Below are 20573 nucleotides of genomic sequence, written 5' to 3' on the forward strand. Positions count from 1 at the left end.
CAACCCATCTATTCCAGGTGCTCTTCCTGTTGCCATCTGAGTGACAGCAGCAGTGAGCTCCTCCAGAGACAGCTCCCCTTCCAGAAGAGACCTCTCCTCCACACTGAGCTGAGGGAGACCCTCCAGGAGCTCCCTGCGACACTCCTGGCTGCAACTCTCTGCTCCAAACAGATCCTCATAGAACTGCATGGCATGACTGCTCATTTCCTTTGGATCAGCTGTTATTCGACCTCCTGGCAGTTTCAGACAAGTCAGCAGCTTTTTTTGAGCCACAGATCTCTCAAGATTGAAAAAGAAAGATGTTGGGGCATCCATGTCTTTGAGTTGAAGGAAACGACTCCGCACAAGAGCTCCCTTCACCCTCTCCTGTAGGAAAGAGCTCAACTCCATACGTTTCTCCTTCAGCAGGGTACCAGTGGTGGGATCCACACTCCCATTTAACCCCTCCTCAAGGTTCTTAATGTTGTCCTCAAGATTTTTAATGACTGTTTTTAATCTAGCAGAAGAGTGTGACGTGTACTGCTGACAAAAAACACGAATCTGAGCTTTACCAACCTCCCACCAAAGCTTCAAAGAATCAAACTCAACTTTTCTTAATTGCCACTGATCCACAAAACACCCAAAGTTTTTACAGAAAACATTGTCCAGTAGAAGCTTGTTATTAAAATGCCAGAAGGACTTAGCCCTTTCACCTGGTGAAATAATCAGCTCCACACTAACAAAATGGTGATCAGTGAAGCCGACAGGCAGAATATTACAATGAATTAATCTGGGGTTGAGAGTTCTGGAGATGTAAACCCTGTCCAGTCTAGCTGCACACACCCTGTTACTGTTAACCCTGACCCATGTATACTGTCTGGATTGTGGATGTTTCACTCTAAATGTGTCCAACAAATCCAGGTGAGAGATGACAGTGTTTAAAGTCTGGGATGAATGTGGATGTGGCTCCTCTCCTATTCTATCCACGGTGAAATCAAGTGTGCAGTTAAAATCACCACCAAGAATGATCTGATCCTGATTATAGATCAGTAACTCCTTTTGGAGGCGGGTATAGAAAGCTACCCTTTCAGCTCCATTATTTGGAGCATAAATATTAGTGAAGCAGAAAACAGTGTCCTCTATTTCTGCTCTTACAATTAAAAGCCTTCCCTTTACAATTTCAGCACAAGAGACGATCTTTACATTTGCAGATGCTCTAAACAAAATGGCTACTCCTGCACTAAAGTTGGTGCCATGGCTAAGGTAGTTAGAGCCCTCCCACCATAAACCCCAATCTGTCTCATCTGATGGTGTGGTATGAGTCTCTTGTAAAAACAAGATATCAATGTTTTTCTGAGTTGAGATCTCAGAGATAAGGCCCCTTTTCTGTCTGTCTCTCCCACCATTAATGTTAAGAGATCCTATCTTAAGACTCCTCATAGAAAGATCAGAGAGAAAGAACAGACAAGTAGACACCAACAGGGAACAGTAGAAGAAGAAAAACACCTTGTGATGCATGATCATTTCTTTGTCTTCTTCACACTCTTACGTCCAACTTTCCTCAGTGCGGTGATGTGCTTTTTAAGACGGAAACGTTTTTTCGCGTCCAGGAGGTCAAACCCAACCTGTCTTTTCAGTATGCTGACTGACTTTATGAACTTTTCAGTATCACTAAAGTAGTCACTGATTTTTACTGATTTGTTGTACGTTTCGTCCATAAATTGATTGATTGACTCTAAAGAATAAAGACCAGAGCCACTATTTGGCAAATCAGCAATGGATGCATTGTCTGACTCATAATCTTCATCCATGTCCTCTCCTTCAAATGATGCCTGGCTACAACACACTGTCTTACCTTCCTTCAATGAAACATCTACAACTGCAGAACTTGTGGAATCTTCAGTTTTATCATTATCTACAGTCTGTGATTTTTCTGTAGCCTGAGAGCTGGTCGAAGCCACTTCTACCTCAGCCACGGCCTCAGCACAAGGCGCAGGCACGGACGCGGCCTCCGCCCCAGGCGCGGACGCGGACGCGGCCCCCGCCCCGGGCACGGACGCGGCCCCCGCCACATGCGCCACACTAACAGAGCCGCCCGCGTCAGCGGCAGCACTAGCCGCCTCCAGAGTCTGTGTGGGCGAATCCAAAAACATGAACACCTGACGCCGCAAAGATTGGACATGTTTCAGTTTGGGATCTTTACACCCTAGACTCACAGTTTTGAAACCACTCGCAAACTTCCCAAACCTGCGGAGTTCGTTCTCTAACAAGTTGTTAGAAATAAACGGCGGAACACCGGATACGGTGATCCGCGTAGAGGGAACCGACAACGGGGAAACCTGCACAAACAAATCCCTAATGAACACACCACTCTCAATCAGCTGATACACAAGAGGCTCACTCTTCAGAAAAACAACCACAGCCTTGTTCATTCGGGATGCATACAAAAGTTTCTCATGGCCTACCTGTTCACCTGCAGCTAACAGAACCTCCTCCACGGTGACAGTACCGTTCGGAGGGACTATCCGAACTCCCTGTCGGAGAGTCGGAGGTGGCGTCTCAGCAGACGCCATTCCTCCCTCCAACCCCTCCAACGATCTGTCTTACACAGCCAACAACACTCAATACAAATATGAAAACAATCTGACCTGATCATGCACTTTGAAAACAGTAGAAAGGATAGCAAACAATTCAATCTCCGCGCCACTCGCAACACCACCACCGTCACTCACACTCACACTCACACTCACCGGAAACGGAAACGGAAACGGAGAGGAGGGGAGAGGAGGAGAGAAGCTTCCAGATTATTTTCTTTTCAAGTGCTTTGATGAGATTATTGCAGCGCTCCTCAAACTAAATCTATGATGCCTGTTTCAATCACAGCTTTTTATGGCGTCTGGCTGAAAGCAGAGGAGCGAGCCAAGAAAAATACAGCAGTCACAACAAAGCTCAACACAAGCAAAAACCAGAATCTCGCATGGTGCCTCTATTGTGCCTAATTTTGACTTTTTCTCTAATTAAAAAGAGACAGTACTGTGAGCTGGGAGCTGGAGAAGACAAAGTAAGGCGTCTTACTTCTTCCAAACTTTCACAAACTTTCACAAGAGTACTGCATTGGTTGCTTCAGAGCGATCATCTTAACACTGTGCTCATGATGGATTCATGTTGGGTCTTTGTAGATAACATAACAAAGAGTCTTTAACCTGCCTCTTTAAAGTGTCTACACATTATATCTGTTATGAATTGGAGCTATACAAATACTGACTGAGTTTTGTTTACCTCTCTCTCCTCTCCTCCTCTTCCTCCTCTCCTCTCCTCATCTCCTCTACTCCTCTCCTCCTCTCCTCTCCTCCTCTCCTCCTCTCCTCTCCTCTCACTCCTCTCCTCTCCTCTACTCCTCTCCTCATCTCCTCTACTCTCACTCCTCTCCTCTCCTCATCTCCTCTCCTGTACTCTACTCCTCTCCTCTCCTCTTCTCGCCTCTCCTCTTGATTAGTTGAAGTGAGGAAAAAAACTGATTCGGAATTTTTAAAGAAAATGCTTAAAAGATATTATTGTTATTCATTTTGTTGATTGGGTTGGCGAGACTTCCTCGATATCCAATTTAATTTAGCGAAGCAGAAAATGTGAGTTACTTCTCGCTTTAACCTGCTGACTTTTCAGGACATCCAAAATAACTCGTATCATTTTGGATAAAAATAAATATCCAGATTGACGCTTGAGAAACACACTAAACATAAACTCTAATTATTGAAGTGTAAATGGGAATGGGAGTGGGTCACTGGTTTCCAAAAGGTAGATTTGCAGAGAGGATGTGAGAGTTCTCAGGTGGTTCTGGTTCTTTAAGAAGACATTCTGCTTCAACAGATCCCTGCTCTCTCTCCTCTTCTGCACGCTCCTTTATTTCCATCTTTAGCTCAAAGCTCGAGGTGTTTCTCCTCTTCAAACAAACACATTAAGAGAAAGGCGCTTTCAACCTTTTCTCCCCTACTGCCTCACTTTCCCACGATGCACTGCTGTTTCCAAACAAGACAGGACAGCCAATCGACGTGACCCGCCTTCAGCTTGCCATTGCGCCTGCTCTTGTTTTCTATTTGAAAAGCAGCGCACACTCTCACAGGCCGTTTAGCCCGAGCCGTAAAGACAGAGCACGAGCTGAGAAAGATGTTTGTTTGTGTACGAGCGTATGAGATCGTCTGTGTGTTTCTCTTTCAGTGAGCTCCACTATGAGCTCCACTGGTCATGCAGAAGCGCCCTGCTGCAGAACGGCAAAGCTGCAGAACAGGAGAATCAAAGAATGAAGAAAGAAGAAGAAGAAGAGGGAGATATTTAGAGAAGAAAACCAAAGCCTGATGGTGTTTTCCCATCAGGTTGGATTTCTTGGATGGTTGTGATTTGACATGAACAGAGTGGATGTAAACACAGAGACAGGACAGTAAGGATCCACCCTCAACACTTCCTGATGAGAAGAAATGACTCGCTTTCTCAGTTGATTGCTTCGATCTTCAGAGTGACAGAAATGGGTGAAAGAAGGCCGTCACACATTCTGGAGACTGTGACGTCTGCAGGAACAAATAGCTCCACACACCTCCAGCCACAATCTGCTCAACTACCTAAAAACTCTAATCCTGTTAGGTATTAAAAGAAGACACTGAGCGGTAAAACATGAGCTCAGTGCAGGCCGATAAGGACTTTCCATTGTTGATGATATAAAAAGACATGCAGCAAGGACTCTAACCTCTGTATGTGGGGGGTCTGAGGGACAAGAGCGCCCCAATGTGAGCTGCAAACAAACTATTAGGCAGCTTCAAATCTCCCACTGCAGCAGGTTTGCCATCATAACGTGAGGAAGAGGGATTTTCCAGCTGCTCTGTTTGCTTTCCTTTGAATGCATGCACGTTCAAAAAGTGCCGCCATCAGCACGTTTCGTTCAGTTTCCAACAAGGTTCAGGAGAAATGAAGGACATGCCGTGGCTGCCAATTCATACTTATGAAACTTCATTACATCCCTGTGGATTCTGTGGGAAGCTTTGAAATGAAAAACCCCTGATTGTGGGAGACTTCATTGAGTTGCATTATGGGAAATGGGGAGCTTGACTTGGTTAGGGACTAAAAGTGAGGAAAGCTGGGCCTGCGCTGCCATAATTCTGTTTTTACTGCAGTTGTTAGCGTCTTCCTGCAGACGTCCCAGAGTCCTTTCAGTGCAGAGAGGAGAGGAGAGGAGAGGAGAGGAGGAAGAGAGGAGAGGAGAGAGAGAGAGAGAGAGAGAGAGACAACTGTCTAGTTTGATGAGCAGGAGCCTCCAACTTTTGTCAACTAAGTTGACTAAGTTTCTCCAGACACAGCAGACTAGTTTCCCCACACAGCAGACTAGTTTCCCCACACAGCAGACTAGTTTTCCCTCCACACAGCAGACTAGTTTTCCCTCCACACAGCAGACTAGTTTCCCCACACAGCAGACTAGTTTTCCCCACACAGCAGACTAGTTTCCCCACACAGCAGACTAGTTTCCCCACACAGCAGACTAGTTTTCCCTCCACACAGCAGACTAGTTTTCCCTCCACACAGCAGACTAGTTTCCCCACACAGCAGACTAGTTTTCCCCACACAGCAGACTAGTTTCCCCACACAGCAGACTAGTTTCCTCCACACAGCAGACTAGTTTTCCCTCCACACAGCAGACTAGTTTTCCCTCCACACAGCAGACTAGTTTTCCTCCACACAGCAGACTAGTTTCCCCTCCACACAGCAGACTAGTTTCCCCCACACAGCAGACTAGTTTCCCCCACACAGCAGAGTAGTTTCCCCCACACAGCAGACTAGTTTCCCTCCACACAGCAGACTAGTTTCCCCCACACAGCAGACTAGTTTCCCCACACAGCAGACTAGTTTTCCCCCACACAGCAGACTAGTTTTCCCCCACACAGCAGACTAGTTTTCCCCCACACAGCAGACTAGTTTCCTCCACACAGCAGACTAGTTTTCCCCACACAGCAGACTAGTTTCCTCCACACAGCAGACTAGTTTTCCCCACACAGCAGACTAGTTTTCCCCACACAGCAGACTAGTTTTCCTCACACAGCAGACTAGTTTCCCCCCACACAGCAGACTAGTTTCCTCCACACAGCAGACTAGTTTTCCCCACACAGCAGACTAGTTTTCCCCACACAGCAGACTAGTTTTCCTCACACAGCAGACTAGTTTCCCTCACACAGCAGACTAGTTTCCCCCCACACAGCAGACTAGTTTCCTCCACACAGCAGACTAGTTTTCCCCCACACAGCAGACTAGTTTTCCTCACACAGCAGACTAGTTTCCCCCCACACAGCAGACTAGTTTCCTCCACACAGCAGACTAGTTTTCCCCACACAGCAGACTAGTTTTCCCCACACAGCAGACTAGTTTTCCTCACACAGCAGACTAGTTTCCCCCCACACAGCAGACTAGTTTCCTCCACACAGCAGACTAGTTTTCCCCACACAGCAGACTAGTTTCCCCCCACACAGCAGACTAGTTTTCCTCCACACAGCAGACTAGTTTTCCTCCACACAGCAGACTAGTTTTCCTCCACACAGCAGACTAGTTTTCCTCCACACAGCAGACTAGTTTCCCCCCACACAGCAGACTAGTTTCCCCCACACAGCAGACTAGTTTTCCTCCACACAGCAGACTAATTTTCCTCCACACAGCAGACTAGTTCCCTCCACACAGCAGACTAGTTTCCCTCCACACAGCAGACTAGTTTCCTCCACACAGCAGACTAGTTTTCCCCACACAGCAGCTGGTCTGTGAGGTCTGCTGCTGCGCTCTGAGGCTCACTTTATCTCCACCGGTACATCTCGCTCTCCTGCGTTTGTTATCGCTAATGCTATCGAGCGCTAAACACAACAAGTTCAGTCTGTATTCTCTGCAGGCTTTCAGAACCATTTAGAGGTATCAAGTGTTCTTAAAAGGTGAATTAGAGTTTCATGATTTTTACCTGTAATGTCGGGTTTCTGCGGCATGAAGAACTGATAGAAGGTCGGCTCCGACAAGCCTTTGACGTTGCGCGCCGTGATTTCCACTTCGTATCTCGTGTTCCACTGCAGCGGCTGCAGCATGGCGAAGTCATTGGCTCCTGGTACCAACTTGGTCATCCACTGCTCCTCTTTATCCTGAGAGGACAGAAAAGAAAAGTGAGACACACAGGCCTCACACTCTTGATGAAATAAGAGTTTTTTAATCAACGCTCTACATTTTTAGTCAGCGAGCATCACAGCAGAGCAGAGGTTTGTGTTGTGCTGCGTGATAAACAACAGCTTTGTGTGTTTAATCTGGGGATTCTGACGGGTTACCGCAATCAGAAGTGGAGTTGAAAGTTGTGAATCGCCCACGCAGAAAAGGGTAATCCTCTGTTTCTACTCAAGTTCACACAAGTTCTCTGATACCTCTCTGTTCCTTTGCGGCTGCAGCCTTTTCTCTCCCCCCTCCCCTTTTCCTTACATCATCCTTTCTTTTCACCACTTCTCTCCCTCATCCCCCCCCTTGAGACGACTGAAAACAAAAGGAGGGAAACCGAGGAGTCAGGCTGCTCAGCTCTGCACTGAGAGGAAGCCAAACCAAAAGGAGAATGTGCACCGATCTTTATTTCACTCCTTACCAATTTTAGACAAAAAGACGATGCTCTCATAGTCAACATCCAGGGCACAGATGTGACAGACTGTGTGTGCACCTTCTATGTCTGTCTTCATGCCAGATCACAGCCTGAATAGAAGATGTCGTCGATACAGATGTGTTGATAAAATGCCTGGCTGCACTTTGGACGATGCATTTTGAAACTATTTCCCAGCGTACAGCACATTCAGGTTGAAACGTTCTTCACAATATGACTCAGACTACAAACTAACTAGAATACTTTCATCATCAGATATTATCCCTTCTCATCAGATTCTGCAAATATCTCTTCATAGAGATGAACATGTTCCCCCAATGAGTTTTCAAGTTGAGCATACAGCATGATGTTGATTATGAGCCTTATTGGAGTAAATGAGACAATAAACCAGGCTATGCTTTTGGGAGAGTTGAAAAGTTGCAGCTATTACATCCTGGCAACCAGGAGAGAAGCACAGAAATGCACAAAATCCAGTCTTCATAAGGGGCTTTAAAAACCAGCAAGTCAGTTTCTGTGTCCGCTGAGGTCAGAAGATCAGCACGCTGTGAAGCATCCACCTTTTGTCTCCTGCTTAGCTTCCTGCCTCCCTCTCCAAAAATGACTTTCCTTTCCACGGCGTGCGTCTTCATCTGCAGCGGTGTAATTTTAAACCTCTGTCACTCTCTCAATGAGACACACAAAACGCCTGCTTGGACACATTAGCATCGGGCAGAGAGGAGATTTGGACCAGTCCAAATCCACTTAGTCCTGTAGAGAGGTTTTTTTTTAAGAGTGCCATCTATTGTGCTTCCTGGCGTCAGCTCAGCCGCTCGCCTTATCTTGTGACTTTAAGCTTTTTTGATTTTTGATTTTACACAGAAATCAACTACTTCAATGGATGAGTGCATTCTGAGCGCTTGTGTGTTCTCTCATTTAAATCCTGAATTGCAAGTGACATAAGGAGAGAAAAATAGACATTCTCAAGCAGAACATTATTCATTTTGCCAAGCGACACAGCAGCCACTCAACTCAATCGACGGGAACCTATCAGGCTGGTGAGTCACGCACGCTCCACCAGCAGGAAAAACACATTGTGATGCCACATCCTGCGTCGCCATTGTGACAACCACAAAAGAAGAAAATGTGTGGTTACGAGCTGTTTTTGGTTTCTTTTATGGGAGAGACAACCACACACACACACACACACACACACACACACACGATGTGCACAATTACATTCACAGAGTTAAAGAAAACACCTCCTCACAATCCTTCAGTGCTCGTTTCAATAAGTTACAGAGCGGGAGAAATCTTGGTCAGAGGTCTGATGTGTTTGAGAATAAAAAAAAGAATCCTTCAAGGGGTGTACATGATAACAAAAAAGACAATCATCGTATCTTAACTGCACGTATACAGAGCTTTTCTATTCCTCCCACAATGCAAAGCGCTTCCCAGCATCCACTTTTTTTTACACACATTCAAACACTGATGGGAAAGAGCTACGAGCTAGGTGTTGTGGAAATTCCCTTTCACATGCAAAACAAAACATGCGGTCCATTCAATATTTACTCACCTAGATCTAAATCTGAAATAAAATGTCATACTTTTACAGTTTAACTCACTACAGGGGGTCAAACATCTCAATTGTTGCCCTAAATGTTTTGGCCTAATGTCATTCAAAAAGAGTTAAATCTGTGTTTCCTACTTTCAGCTGCGTCTTGATTCCAGACAAACTGGTTGTTGTTGATATCACATTACGTCGCTAACTAAGTCTCTGCGTCGATGCGATACAGAAACCTGTAGCACAGTGCAGCAGTGTGTCTCATTGATGTGTGTCTCATGATTTCTGGACAACAGAAGAGCTGCATGTCTCACAGGAACACATCAGATCACACTCTGACAGCAGAGTCTGATCAGCACTCTGTGTTTCATCAGTGATCTGTTGGCTTTGGTCTTGTAAAGAGAAATAGTCAGAATGGCCCGGGTGTTGCTTTGAAAATAAGGTCATACGTTGGAGACTTCTCGGTTTAAATATGTTTTGGATTTGCACCTTAAAAGACTTTCAGTGAATAAAAAAATCTTGAACATGGGCTGTCAAAGGATGTCAAACTTTTTATTATTATTCTTGAATATTCTTCAACTTTTTTCTGTCTTCTTGTTTCCTGCCATGTCATGACTCAGACTCAATAATCCAGACTAGAACAGAGCAGCGACGTCTCAGTGTAAACTACCTCAGTGTTACTCACAGTCTTGTACTTGACGATGTACTCCACGATGGGCATCCCTCCGTCGTCCTGCTTGACCAACCCCAGTCTATACGCCTTCCCCATCCCCCTCTGCCCGTGGACCGCCGGCGGACTTGGCTCCCCTGAGGGAGAAACAAAGAGGAGGTTTGAGCAGAGATGCAAAAACAACACGTCCTGTTAGTGTGTGTGTGTGTGTGTGTGTGTGTGTGTGTGTGTGTGTGTGTGTGTGTGTGTGTGTGTGTGTGTGTTCCAAAGGAGCAGGTGGCATTGTGAGATATGAGATAAGGAAGGAGAACAAGGAGAGAGGGAGCTTTAAACTGAGTTAAATTCACATTACAAGGCCTCTCCCACTGCCCGGCTGTAACTCATGACGACTGCAGGTTCTTATTATTCTGTTTTTTTTTTTTTATTAATTAGGACTTCTCCTAACAAGCATTCATCCTCAGGAGCAGCGTATCAAAGTATTCCTCGCGATGGCCTCGCCTGGATTTACTGCGATGCCGCCGAGCCAGATTGCCAGAATAAATAAAATGCTTATCATAAAAAGCCCGTGCGGTATATAACTTTTAACGCTGCACTTTTTACACCAGGACACAAATGTGACAGGATGTATTCAGACCTCCAATAATCTGGATTCACATCACTGAAATATGAGGCGGTTGTAACAGTCAAATGTGAGCACGCATGAGTTCTGTGAGGAGGCAAATAGGTCTCATTTCAGCCTCCAAAAGATTCTGCAATATGCTTCTTTTTTTTTTTTTTACACGTCTTCTTCTTTCAATGAAAATACACTTTTATATCTGCTTTCACTGCCACATTTTCAAAGACTTTTTCAAAGGGTTTTGCACTTGATGCTTAACATTTAAACATTTGTGTAATCCAGAAACACAGCAATAATGATCGGTTTAGCCAGTCGAGTTGTAATGAAGACAAAGTAGTTGTGAATTAAGGGATTATGTTCAGAATATGGAAGTGGCTTTCAGAATAAATCTAAAAATCCCTTTTAGGTTGGATTCCATTTAAAGCTCCTGTGAGGAGCTTTCAGGTTATGTCCTCTTTGTCTCCCCCTTGTGGACAAAATGCACGATTTCTCTCTGCACATCTCAGAAAGAGGCGTCTGAAATACATTTCAGCATGTTTTCTCCTCACTACTTACGGATGGGTAAAGTCTGGAAGGACTCCGTGTGGCTGAACTCGCCCTGACCCTTCCCGTTGACAGCTGCCACCCGGACCTCGTACGTCGTGTTGGGCTCGAGTCCTGTCAGCACCACGGTCGCTGCAGAGAGAGGCAGGAGCAGAGGTTAAGTGATCTAAAAGATATGCTGAAGGCAGAGACACATAACTTTCAGTGGATAACTTTGAAATACTGCAGGGAGGAAAGATTTAGAATTAGAAGCAGCATTTCCCCAGTAAGACAAGTTTCTTTAACGGCATCCTGTTGAATGAGAAATCACTCAGAACTCATTCAACAGGTCTGATTGCAGTGCTTCATCGTGCAGCGCGCTGCAAGAGCCCCGGCTCTATCATTAACCTGTTTCCTGAGATCTGCTGCGTCCTACATTTAAACATCTCTCACACTTATTCTCCTTTTTGCACGAACATAACGATCCTTCATTTCATGCTGCGACTTCATTTCTCTTGAAAATTAAACGTTGGCATCGTAGTCGTGGTTAAAATCAACACTTCATTGAAGAACTTTTAAAGTGCTGCATCTTGGGGGCATTTCTGGACCTTTTCAGGTTCCTCGTGGTAATATCCTCCCCCCCACAGGTTAGGTCTGCAGAGGAATGCTTGTCCCAGCTTGGTGTGGAAGACCTTGACGTTCCTCTAACCAGTTCAACACCTTTGGGATGAACTGGAAGGAGTGCGAGGAGGACCTTATGTCCTAACATCAGCAGACGATGACACTAAAGCTCTTGAGGCTAAATGGGAGGAAATCCCTGCAGGCAGGTTACAAAGATCTTTCTCCCCAGAAGAGAGGAGGTCGTATTTTTTTAAAAGGTCAGTAAGCTGAACACTAACTAGTTCAAACTAAGACATGTCCAACATTTCCTAAAAGACAAAGGTCAAGTAGCTTTAAATGGAAAAAACTTGTTGTAGAGAGGAGTGAGGATGAAGTCCGTCGGCTCTTCATTGTTTTGAAGCTCAGCTTGCTCATACTTGTTTTTAAAACTCATACTTCTTGTGTTTTTGCTAACTCAATGTTTTCACTTTCTATTTAGTCATTTTGTTCCAGGTCAGGTCCCATTCTCTCGAGATAACAACGCTGGTTTCCCTGTGACAATAAGTGAATATCAGAGGTGTTCTTGGGATCTTGATGAATGAAATCATTATTTAGGGATAGTAACATGAAGAAGTGGAGATCTGAAGGAAACAGCTGGAAGTTACTGGTTATCAGAGGACAAACAAAGTCCCCCTGTGGCCTGATCTGCTGGGTCTATGTGTGGACCAGATGTCCCCTCTCTCTCCTCTCAGACTCTCAGAGGTCGAGTCTGCGATATCTCTGGCAGAATTAGGAAAGTTTGGTATGCAGACACTGCTCTCACCTGTAAATATCACTCAGACACCTTCACTGTAATGGTGTTTGAATGTTTCTTTACTGGAGAATATTCCTCAACCATAGTATTCAAAAACTAGAAGGGGGTGGGTGGAAATCTTTCGAGAACATCGTGCATCGCTATTAGAAAAAGGCGACATTGAAAGCAGTGTACAATCTGAAGCTTCTCATTGTAAAATGCATCATTTATTGAAGTAAAGAGGAAAACTTCATTATCAGAGCACATTACAGATCCTATTTCCGTCCTCCAGTCACTCCCTCTATTTACATAACCTTGACTTCTCAGAGAGGCAGCGTAATGAGCTCGAGTGAAAGTTGTTGTTTTTGTCACTCTGTACAAATTAAATACTTGAATGGTAATAGGTGCTTTTGCAGTTCTTTAGTCTTGGAATTGAAAACAAATTCTGCAATTTGCAGCCGCTGCCGGTTTGCTTTCCAGGCCATAAGCAGACATTTCAATTTGGGCGAAAGCATTGGAACGCAGCGAGTCCAGGCTTCTCATTATGTTGAAGGGTTTATTTGGTGAGGATCTTCTGCTGAGGGGATCTGAAGTGGATTCTATGATTAGATGAGAGCACTTAGCCGCTTGTAATTAGTCTCTTTCACAATTTTAATAATTTGTTTGAATCATGGGAAAGAGTCACATTTAACTTAACAGCCGGATTTATTTTTGAAGTACTGGTCCAGATGTTTTCTCCTCTTTTTTTTTCACTGCATACCCCTCCTTCTTTCCTGTTTTTAAAGGTTTATTTTGGGACTTTTATTAAGAGAGAGAGTGTTGAATGACGTGCAGGAAAGGAGCCACAGGTCGGATATGAACCTGGGCCGCCCACTTGGAAGACCAAGGCGTCCTTACATGGGCTGCATGCAGTAACGACAAGGCTACCAGCAGCCTTTGGCAGGTTTGGGATACTTCCTGTGTTCATTATTAAAGTGCTAACTCGGCAAAACCTGCACGCTGCAGTTCTCCTCTGATTAAAACGTTCATATTTGAAGATCTAATAATAACGTGCTGGTGTGATTGTAATCATATGGCAGTATACATAGAATTGTGTGTGTGTGCTGACGTGCAGAAATGTGAACCTGTAGGTGTTTGATTGGGTATATTATGCATGCATGTTTAATTACAATTATGTAAATACATGTTTGTGTACTGTACATATAAATATCTGTGTATGTTATTTCCTTTACCTTCTTCATTTGAACCACTTTAAGTTAATCTTTTCTATTCGTTCATATTTTCTTTCTCACCACATTCACCACAAACACTTCTCTTTAGTAGATTTAAACACTTCTGATGCTTCATTGTCTTTCTGGGTTATGATGAAAGTGTGTCCCATTGTTTAGTATTCCCCTCACTGTATCGCTGCATGACATTGACTCTGAAATGAAGAATATTAGTGATAAGCCCTCCAGGTTTGTCAGACCTTCTTATCACCTGACCGTAAGTCCTCTGGCTTCCACTGTCAGTCAATCTTTCCTCCTCTCCATGTTGTACTTCCCAGCAGCAGGCTCAGAACAACATGTTACCATCGAGGAGGATTTGAAGGTTTTGCATCACCAGCTGTTGTTTGATCCTCAGACATTTTTTGTAATCTATGATTCTACATATTTCTGGAAAATAAACCTACCTTTTCATTCAGTATATTTGAATCAAATGCTCTACAAATGTATATTTCTGGTTTATAATCAAGAGATGCTGAGAGATGGATCTCTTCCCCTCCCCTCATATACTCTGATATCAAATCTTTATGAATTAAATGATCAGAATATGTGAAATGAGAGCGATGCTGACGGTTATTACAAAGACCACTCACTCTGCACACTGTGTGACTTGACGGCCCTCCAGTCCTGAGAGCCCACCTCCTTGTACTGCACCAGGTAGTAGCTGATGGGCACGCCGCCGTGCGAGTCGGGCTTCATGAAGGTCACGGTCGCTAAGCGCTGGGAGACAGCTGAGAGACGCACTGAGTACGGATTGGACGGCACATCTGGTAAGACAAAAATAAAAATAGATCAAACACGGAGTGCATGTGAAACACTTTCTTCATCAGTGAGTGATGTGAAAAAATCAAGGCCGACGTCAGGAACAGACAGCTCCTTCCTTCATGTTGAGGCTCAGAGAGGGATGAAGTCAGCCTCGGGCGCATTACCCGTTAAACACCGTCATTATTGAACCTGGATGCATCGACGCCTCGCTAACCTGCATCATCTTTACAAAGTATTTATCAGGGAAGTTTACAGTGCAGAAAGTTTCAGTTATGTATCCACACACTGTTCTCCAACTAAAGACAGACGGGATTACTTTTGTTTGCACGATCTGCTTTTTAAACATTGCTGTACATATATAAACAACACAACTTCAGAAGGTCAACACTTTTTCTTTCTTTTTTCTATTGTATTTTATTTTATTTTATTTTATTTTATTTTATTTTATTTTATTTTATTTCATTTTATTTCATTTTATTTCATTTTATTTTATTTTATTTTTATTCTATTCTTATTTTTTATATTCAGGTCTAATTACAGATTTTTTTCCTCACCTGTTTTTAGGTTCTTGTTTAAATCTCACATATATTTTTATCCCTGCACAGGTTATGTACATTTCTTGTATAAGTCTATTTTTTAATTGCACAGTTTAAGTTTGATTCATCTAGAGGGATTCTTTAAATCTTTTTTCAGGTTAATATATATATATGGGGGGGGGGAGGGGGTCGGTTTTGTGGTTTAATTTGTACCAAATGTTTCATGTCATGTCTTTGTAACCTGCTACTGGATGCTTTGAATTTCCCTCAGGATCAATGAAGTCTCTCTCTATCTGTCTATCTTACTGCACATCATCATGACACACATCTAACATCCTTGAAGTGAGTTTTGGGGAGAAGGTTGAACATCCCTGAGCTGAAAAATAAAGTTGTCCTTGGAGTTGTTTGAGTAAAAACAACAACAGATGTGTTCTTTGTTAGTTTGTTTCTCAGGTTGAAATCATCATTTCTTCTGTTTTTAAAGACAGTGTCCGAGCAGCTTCCAGTGGAGATCATCTCTCTGGAGACTCCATTACTGACCCAAACCTCCACACATGCTTCAGTGTGTGTGTCTGTGTGTCAAAACAACTTCCCAAACGCATTGTTTCCTCCAAGACGACATGTCAGGTCAGCTTTTCTGCTCTTTACTTTTCTCCTCAGCCGGAGCAATTCAATCTGCACTAAAGATAATTGGACTGCACTATTGTGTATTAGCCCGAGCTCCCCGTAAATTAGGGGGTACTTCAGTAAATAGCGAGGGGTATGGTAAATCAGCCGGCACTATTTGAGATTAGGCGAGGCTCAGTAGGGGCCTCGGCGCTGTAGAGGAATCGGTCTTTGTGAGGATTGCAAATAAGGCTGTTAGCGTCAGTGGAGAGGTAGAGGGTTACACACAAGTGAACTGTTGGAGTTAACTGTGAGAGCAGCCATTTGGAAAAGAAGTGTGATTTCCCTGACTCATCACATTTGGGGCTTCATACTAAGTCACAGATCGTGTTCGCTCAGGTAGAGGGGACACGGATCTGTTCACTCACCTGCTTGTGCCAGGATAAACTCCTGGTATCGCACTCCGATGTTGTTCCTGGCTGTGCAGTTGTAGCGGCCAAAGTCCCTGTCGGACATCGGAGTGACCTGCGACCAGGAGGGAAAAGATGAACTAAGAGGATGATGGTTCCTGAAGATCTACAGCAGTCGTGTCCAAACTCCAAAATAGTCGTGTTAGAATCGCTCGCGGGCCACAGGTTTTGTTTTTTAAAATATAGTTTTAAAAATAGTAAAGCTTTGTAGATCAGAATCAAAAGGCTCGCTAAAGAAACCCTTTAATAAAAGAAATCAAATATTTTGATTTCTTTGTTCTACTTTATTTGTTTTCTTCTCAGATCCTGTAACGTGGTTCATGTTTTTAGAAAAGCTTTCTGCATTTAGCTCAGGTCATTAAATGGTTAAACAACAGTCTGCTTGTTTGAAAAAACTTTGCATATGTTTTTTTTTTCATAGTTTACAAAAAAATGTGTAAAATAGTAAAAGCTGTAGATTTAAAAAAACAACAACATACATGTTACTGAACATTTTCTATTTTAGGAATATTGTTCAGCCCTTGCTAACATGAAAAAGAAGAAGAAGATAATGTGCCGATCTTAATCAAAATCTTCTGATTCTTCATTTGAAGTCACGGGCCGCAAAAAAATCCCCTCAAGGGCCGCAAATGGCCCTCGGGCCGCACTTTGGACACCCCTGAGCTACAGCATGCAGGGCCTTGTACCCACCTCCAGCACAGACTTGCCCTCTGCGCTGTGTACCCGGGTGTTGGCCGTCCCCTCTGCAGAGATGGTGAAGCGCTCTCTCCTCCACAGCATGGTGGCCGGAGGGTTGGACATGACGTCACAGCTGATGTTCACCGGGTTCCCCTCCCACGAGTAGAAGATGGTGTGGTTGGTCAGGAACTTTGGTATATCTGGAACAAAGCAGCCGGCTTCGTTTACAGTGTGAATCAGCTTTTGCTCTTAAACTTTAAAAAGGAATATTTTCTGGCCATGCCCAAAACGTTCTGGTTTCTGGCGCTCTGTTTTTGAGACCTTTTCAAGAATATGTGGGACAACGGTCGACCCCTCTCCACTGATCTCTGTTTGGTGTTCCCCTGATGAACACTCCTGTTAATGGGCACCAAACCAATATGATATGATATTTGAAAGCCTTTTGCTCCCTTTTGGCCAGAAGACTAATATTATCTAAATGGATGGACATATGGCCAATGGATAAGGGAGGTGAAAATCAGATATACTATAAGAGGTTGCACCAGGAAACTCTATATCACTCTGCAACCATTTTGATCTTCTGTTGAAGATATGACAGCTAACAACATAACTATGTAACCTTTTTATTCTTTTATTCTTTTTTCTGTTTTGTTTTTTAATGTATTTGATAAAGTCTGTTATTTATTTGTTTATAAGTCAGTTCATTCTTCTTGTTATTGTCTGGCTGCAGGCTGACTGATGATCCAGTGCTCGGGGGATTTGGGGATTGGACAGGTTTGTTGTTGTTTATGTTTATGTGATATATTTAAAAAAATAAAATAAAAAGACCTTGATCAAAAAAAAAAAAAACTTTAAAAAGTAATAGCTGGCGTGTTTGGAATTTGTGTCAGCCAATTAGATTGAGAGGTGAAGTGGCGCCCTCAAGAGGGAGCAGAAACAGTGTTTCATTAAGTTCAGCGCTGGAAAGAAAACCTCAGCTGAAGCCACGTCAGAGATCTTCATTATGATCATCTCCCCGAGAAGAAAAACAAAAGATGTAAACAGAGTAACGGACGGCAGTAACGGACGGCAGTAACGGACGGCGGCGGCGGCGGCAGCGGCGGCGGCGTGTGGATTTCCTTTTGGCCCAGTCAGCCCAGCTCAGCCGGAGAGAGGCATTATGGTTGTTTTATGCCTTCTGCAGGATTCCATTAAAGAGATTGATGCCTGGCGCTCTGTCACAGGCGAGGACGCGTTATCCCCCCGCAGCCTGCACTGACTTAGTAAATGAGTTCATTAGCTCGGCGCCACGCTCACACTCCGCCTGCGTGTGTGTGTGTGTGTGTGTGTGTGTGTGTGTCTGCAGAGTGGGAGTCGAGGCTCACAGCGACTTGTCAGCAAAACAAGTTCACAGTGAAAATGACAGCAACTTTCACCTCCTGGTTTTAAAGTGGGTGACTGCAGCATGTGAGGTTTGTTTTCTCCACACACGCGAGATGCCACTCAACTTCTTTTACCTTCAAATGTCAACTTTTTCAAGGTGTATGCAAAGCAGGTTTTTGAAGGAAATCCATGAACCTAAAAAGTCACCTCAGCCTCAGGAGGAGAAAATTGGTTTCCACATGACAGAGAGACACCATCCCTCCTCAATGTCTCTGGGAATGGATTTGTTTATCTGCCCTCTTTGTTTGTTGTTCAAGGTGGAAATGCTTCTGTTAACAAAAAAAAAAAAATCGTCTTTCCATCGGTTCTCGTTCGCTCTCGTAATGAACCTAATCATTTCACGGCCAAAATGGAGATCTTTGCTTCAGAGCTCATTAGGCAGGGGATAACCCGCCCCAAATAATCCCAAACAAGCAGCGCTGAGGGATGGGCGCACTCGTCAGGAAGCAGGGGAGCTGAAACCCAAGGCCATGCATGATATCCGCTCACTAATTAACCCTTCTTAAAGCTGCGTGTTGAGAAATGTTTATTATAATGTAATGATCTCAGGGAAGAAAAGCAGCCGGTGTGAAAAGAGTTATTAGAGCGTGGTTGAACTTCTGAACTCGAGAAAGACTGCAGGAGATCACGTGCTTCCTGAAGAGTGGCTGATTTGACGGCCTAAAAGTGTTTCATTTTCACATTACAGATCTGATGGCAGTAATAGCACTGAGGGGAGGGGGGGAGGGGAGGGGGGGGGAGGGGAGGGGGGAGGTTATTTAAGTTAAACAGGACTCAGTATGAGACATTTTAGTCGCTGATAAATCTACACAAATAGTCGCTTTCCCTCTCTTGCAAACCGTCAGAATGAAAAATAAATTGATGAATCTAGAACATCTTGACTGAACTGAGGAGGGGCGTTGCACAGGGCTGGGAAACATATGGAGTTTTTAAGATATATCGATATATTCTCAAACAACATATAGGGTAAGATAATATGGTTAATATGGATATAGTTTATGTTGCATTAAAATAACGTTACAGAGATGCCAGGTGACCTTCTTCTCATCTCACTGATGATGACTGACTGTCTGCTCCTCCTCTCTCTCTCTTTTATTGTATTTAAGGAACATTTTTATTTTATAATATTACTTTTTAAATTCACAAACAGGTGGTTTATTTTCCATGTGTTTTCACTGTTAATAAAATACATATTGATATATATCGAGTATCACCATTCAGCTAATCAGTATGGAGATATGAGTTTTGGTCGCCCAGCCCAAGCATTGCATGAGCTGAAGATATAACACTATATATATCTTTAGCTCTCTCTCTCTCTCTCTCTCTCTCTCTCTCTCTCTCTGTCTCTCTCTCTCTCTCTCTCTCTCTCTCTGTCTGTGTCTCTCTATCTCTCTCTCTCTCTCTGTCTCTCTCTCCTCTCTCTCTGTCTGTGTCTCTCTATCTCTCTCTCTCTCTCTGTCTCTCTCTCTCTCTGTATCTCTCTCTCTCTGTATCTCTCTCTCTCTCTCTCTCTGTATCTCTCTCTCTCTCTCTCTCGTCTGTCTGTGTCTCTCTCTCTCTCTCTGTATCTCTCTCTCTCTCTCTCTCTCTGTCCTCTCTCTCTCTCTCTCTCTCTCTCTCTCTCTCTCTCTGTCTCTCTCTCTCTCTGTCTCTCTCTCTCTCTGTATCTCTCTCTCTCTGTATCTCTCTCTCTCTGTCTCTCTCTCTCTCTGTCTCTCTCTCTCTCTCATCTCTCTCTCTGAGCTAGATCTTTCATTCATTTCCTGTTGAAGACTTACTCATGCTCCATGCTGTGTTAAACAGGGGAAGGCAAAGGCCAGTAGGAGATCCTGATCATGATCCTTCTTAAAAAAGATCTCAAATAAAAAACCTTCATCGATATCAGGAAACAGAAAACCTGAACTTAAGGATATTACTCATTTGGAAACACGTCTAGTGATGACATCACAATAAGAATGAATGCAGATGATGTCATTAGGATTCAAACATGTTCTTTAAATGAATTTACAGTCTTAATAATCTGCTGCTGAAGGTCAGTAATGAGACTGTGGTAGGAGCTGAGGTGATTGGTCAGCTTCAGCGGTGCATTATGAATGTACAGCATGTTATTGAGCCACACAGGTGTTTCATTAAACTCTTCTGATTGGCCCTCTGGAGACGGCGCGATGCGGTCTGATTAGCAGGTAAGTGGAAACAGCTGTGTGAGTGTGACGGGGGGGGGGGGGGGGGGGGGGGGGGTACAGCACTCACACTCGATGTCCAGGAACATGCTCTTCTGGTGACCTCCAATCCTGCTCAGCGCCTCGCAGTCAAATCGACCCAGATCTGAGAGCCGCACGCCGCTGATGGTCAGCACCGACTTTCCATGGCGACCGCGGACTTCAAATCGCCCGTCCTGACTCTGCAGACACACACAGATAAAAGATGTGACAGTAAATCCCACAAACGGATCCATATTTC

General features: G+C 44.0%; 1 protein-coding gene across 4 annotated transcripts in view; it reads right to left on the reverse strand.

Moving 5' to 3' along the window:
• The window catches only part of LOC110005463 (neural cell adhesion molecule 2-like), a 274694-nt gene that overhangs the window by 28053 nt on the left and 226068 nt on the right, over positions 1–20573 (reverse strand). For all 4 annotated transcript variants that reach the window (XM_065951921.1, XM_065951922.1, XM_065951920.1 and 1 more), the window contains exons 9-15: positions 20364–20514; positions 16704–16891; positions 15972–16068; positions 14230–14403; positions 11012–11131; positions 9856–9977; positions 6959–7133 (exon numbers count right to left, since the gene is read on the reverse strand). In XM_065951921.1, coding sequence (XP_065807993.1) covers positions 6959–7133; positions 9856–9977; positions 11012–11131; positions 14230–14403; positions 15972–16068; positions 16704–16891; positions 20364–20514 — 1027 coding nt within the window. The remainder of the gene's footprint in view (positions 1–6958; positions 7134–9855; positions 9978–11011; positions 11132–14229; positions 14404–15971; positions 16069–16703; positions 16892–20363; positions 20515–20573) is intronic.

The sequence above is a fragment of the Labrus bergylta genome, chromosome 24, assembly GCF_963930695.1.
Source record: "Labrus bergylta chromosome 24, fLabBer1.1, whole genome shotgun sequence".
Classification (NCBI taxonomy): Eukaryota; Metazoa; Chordata; class Actinopteri; order Labriformes; family Labridae; genus Labrus; species Labrus bergylta.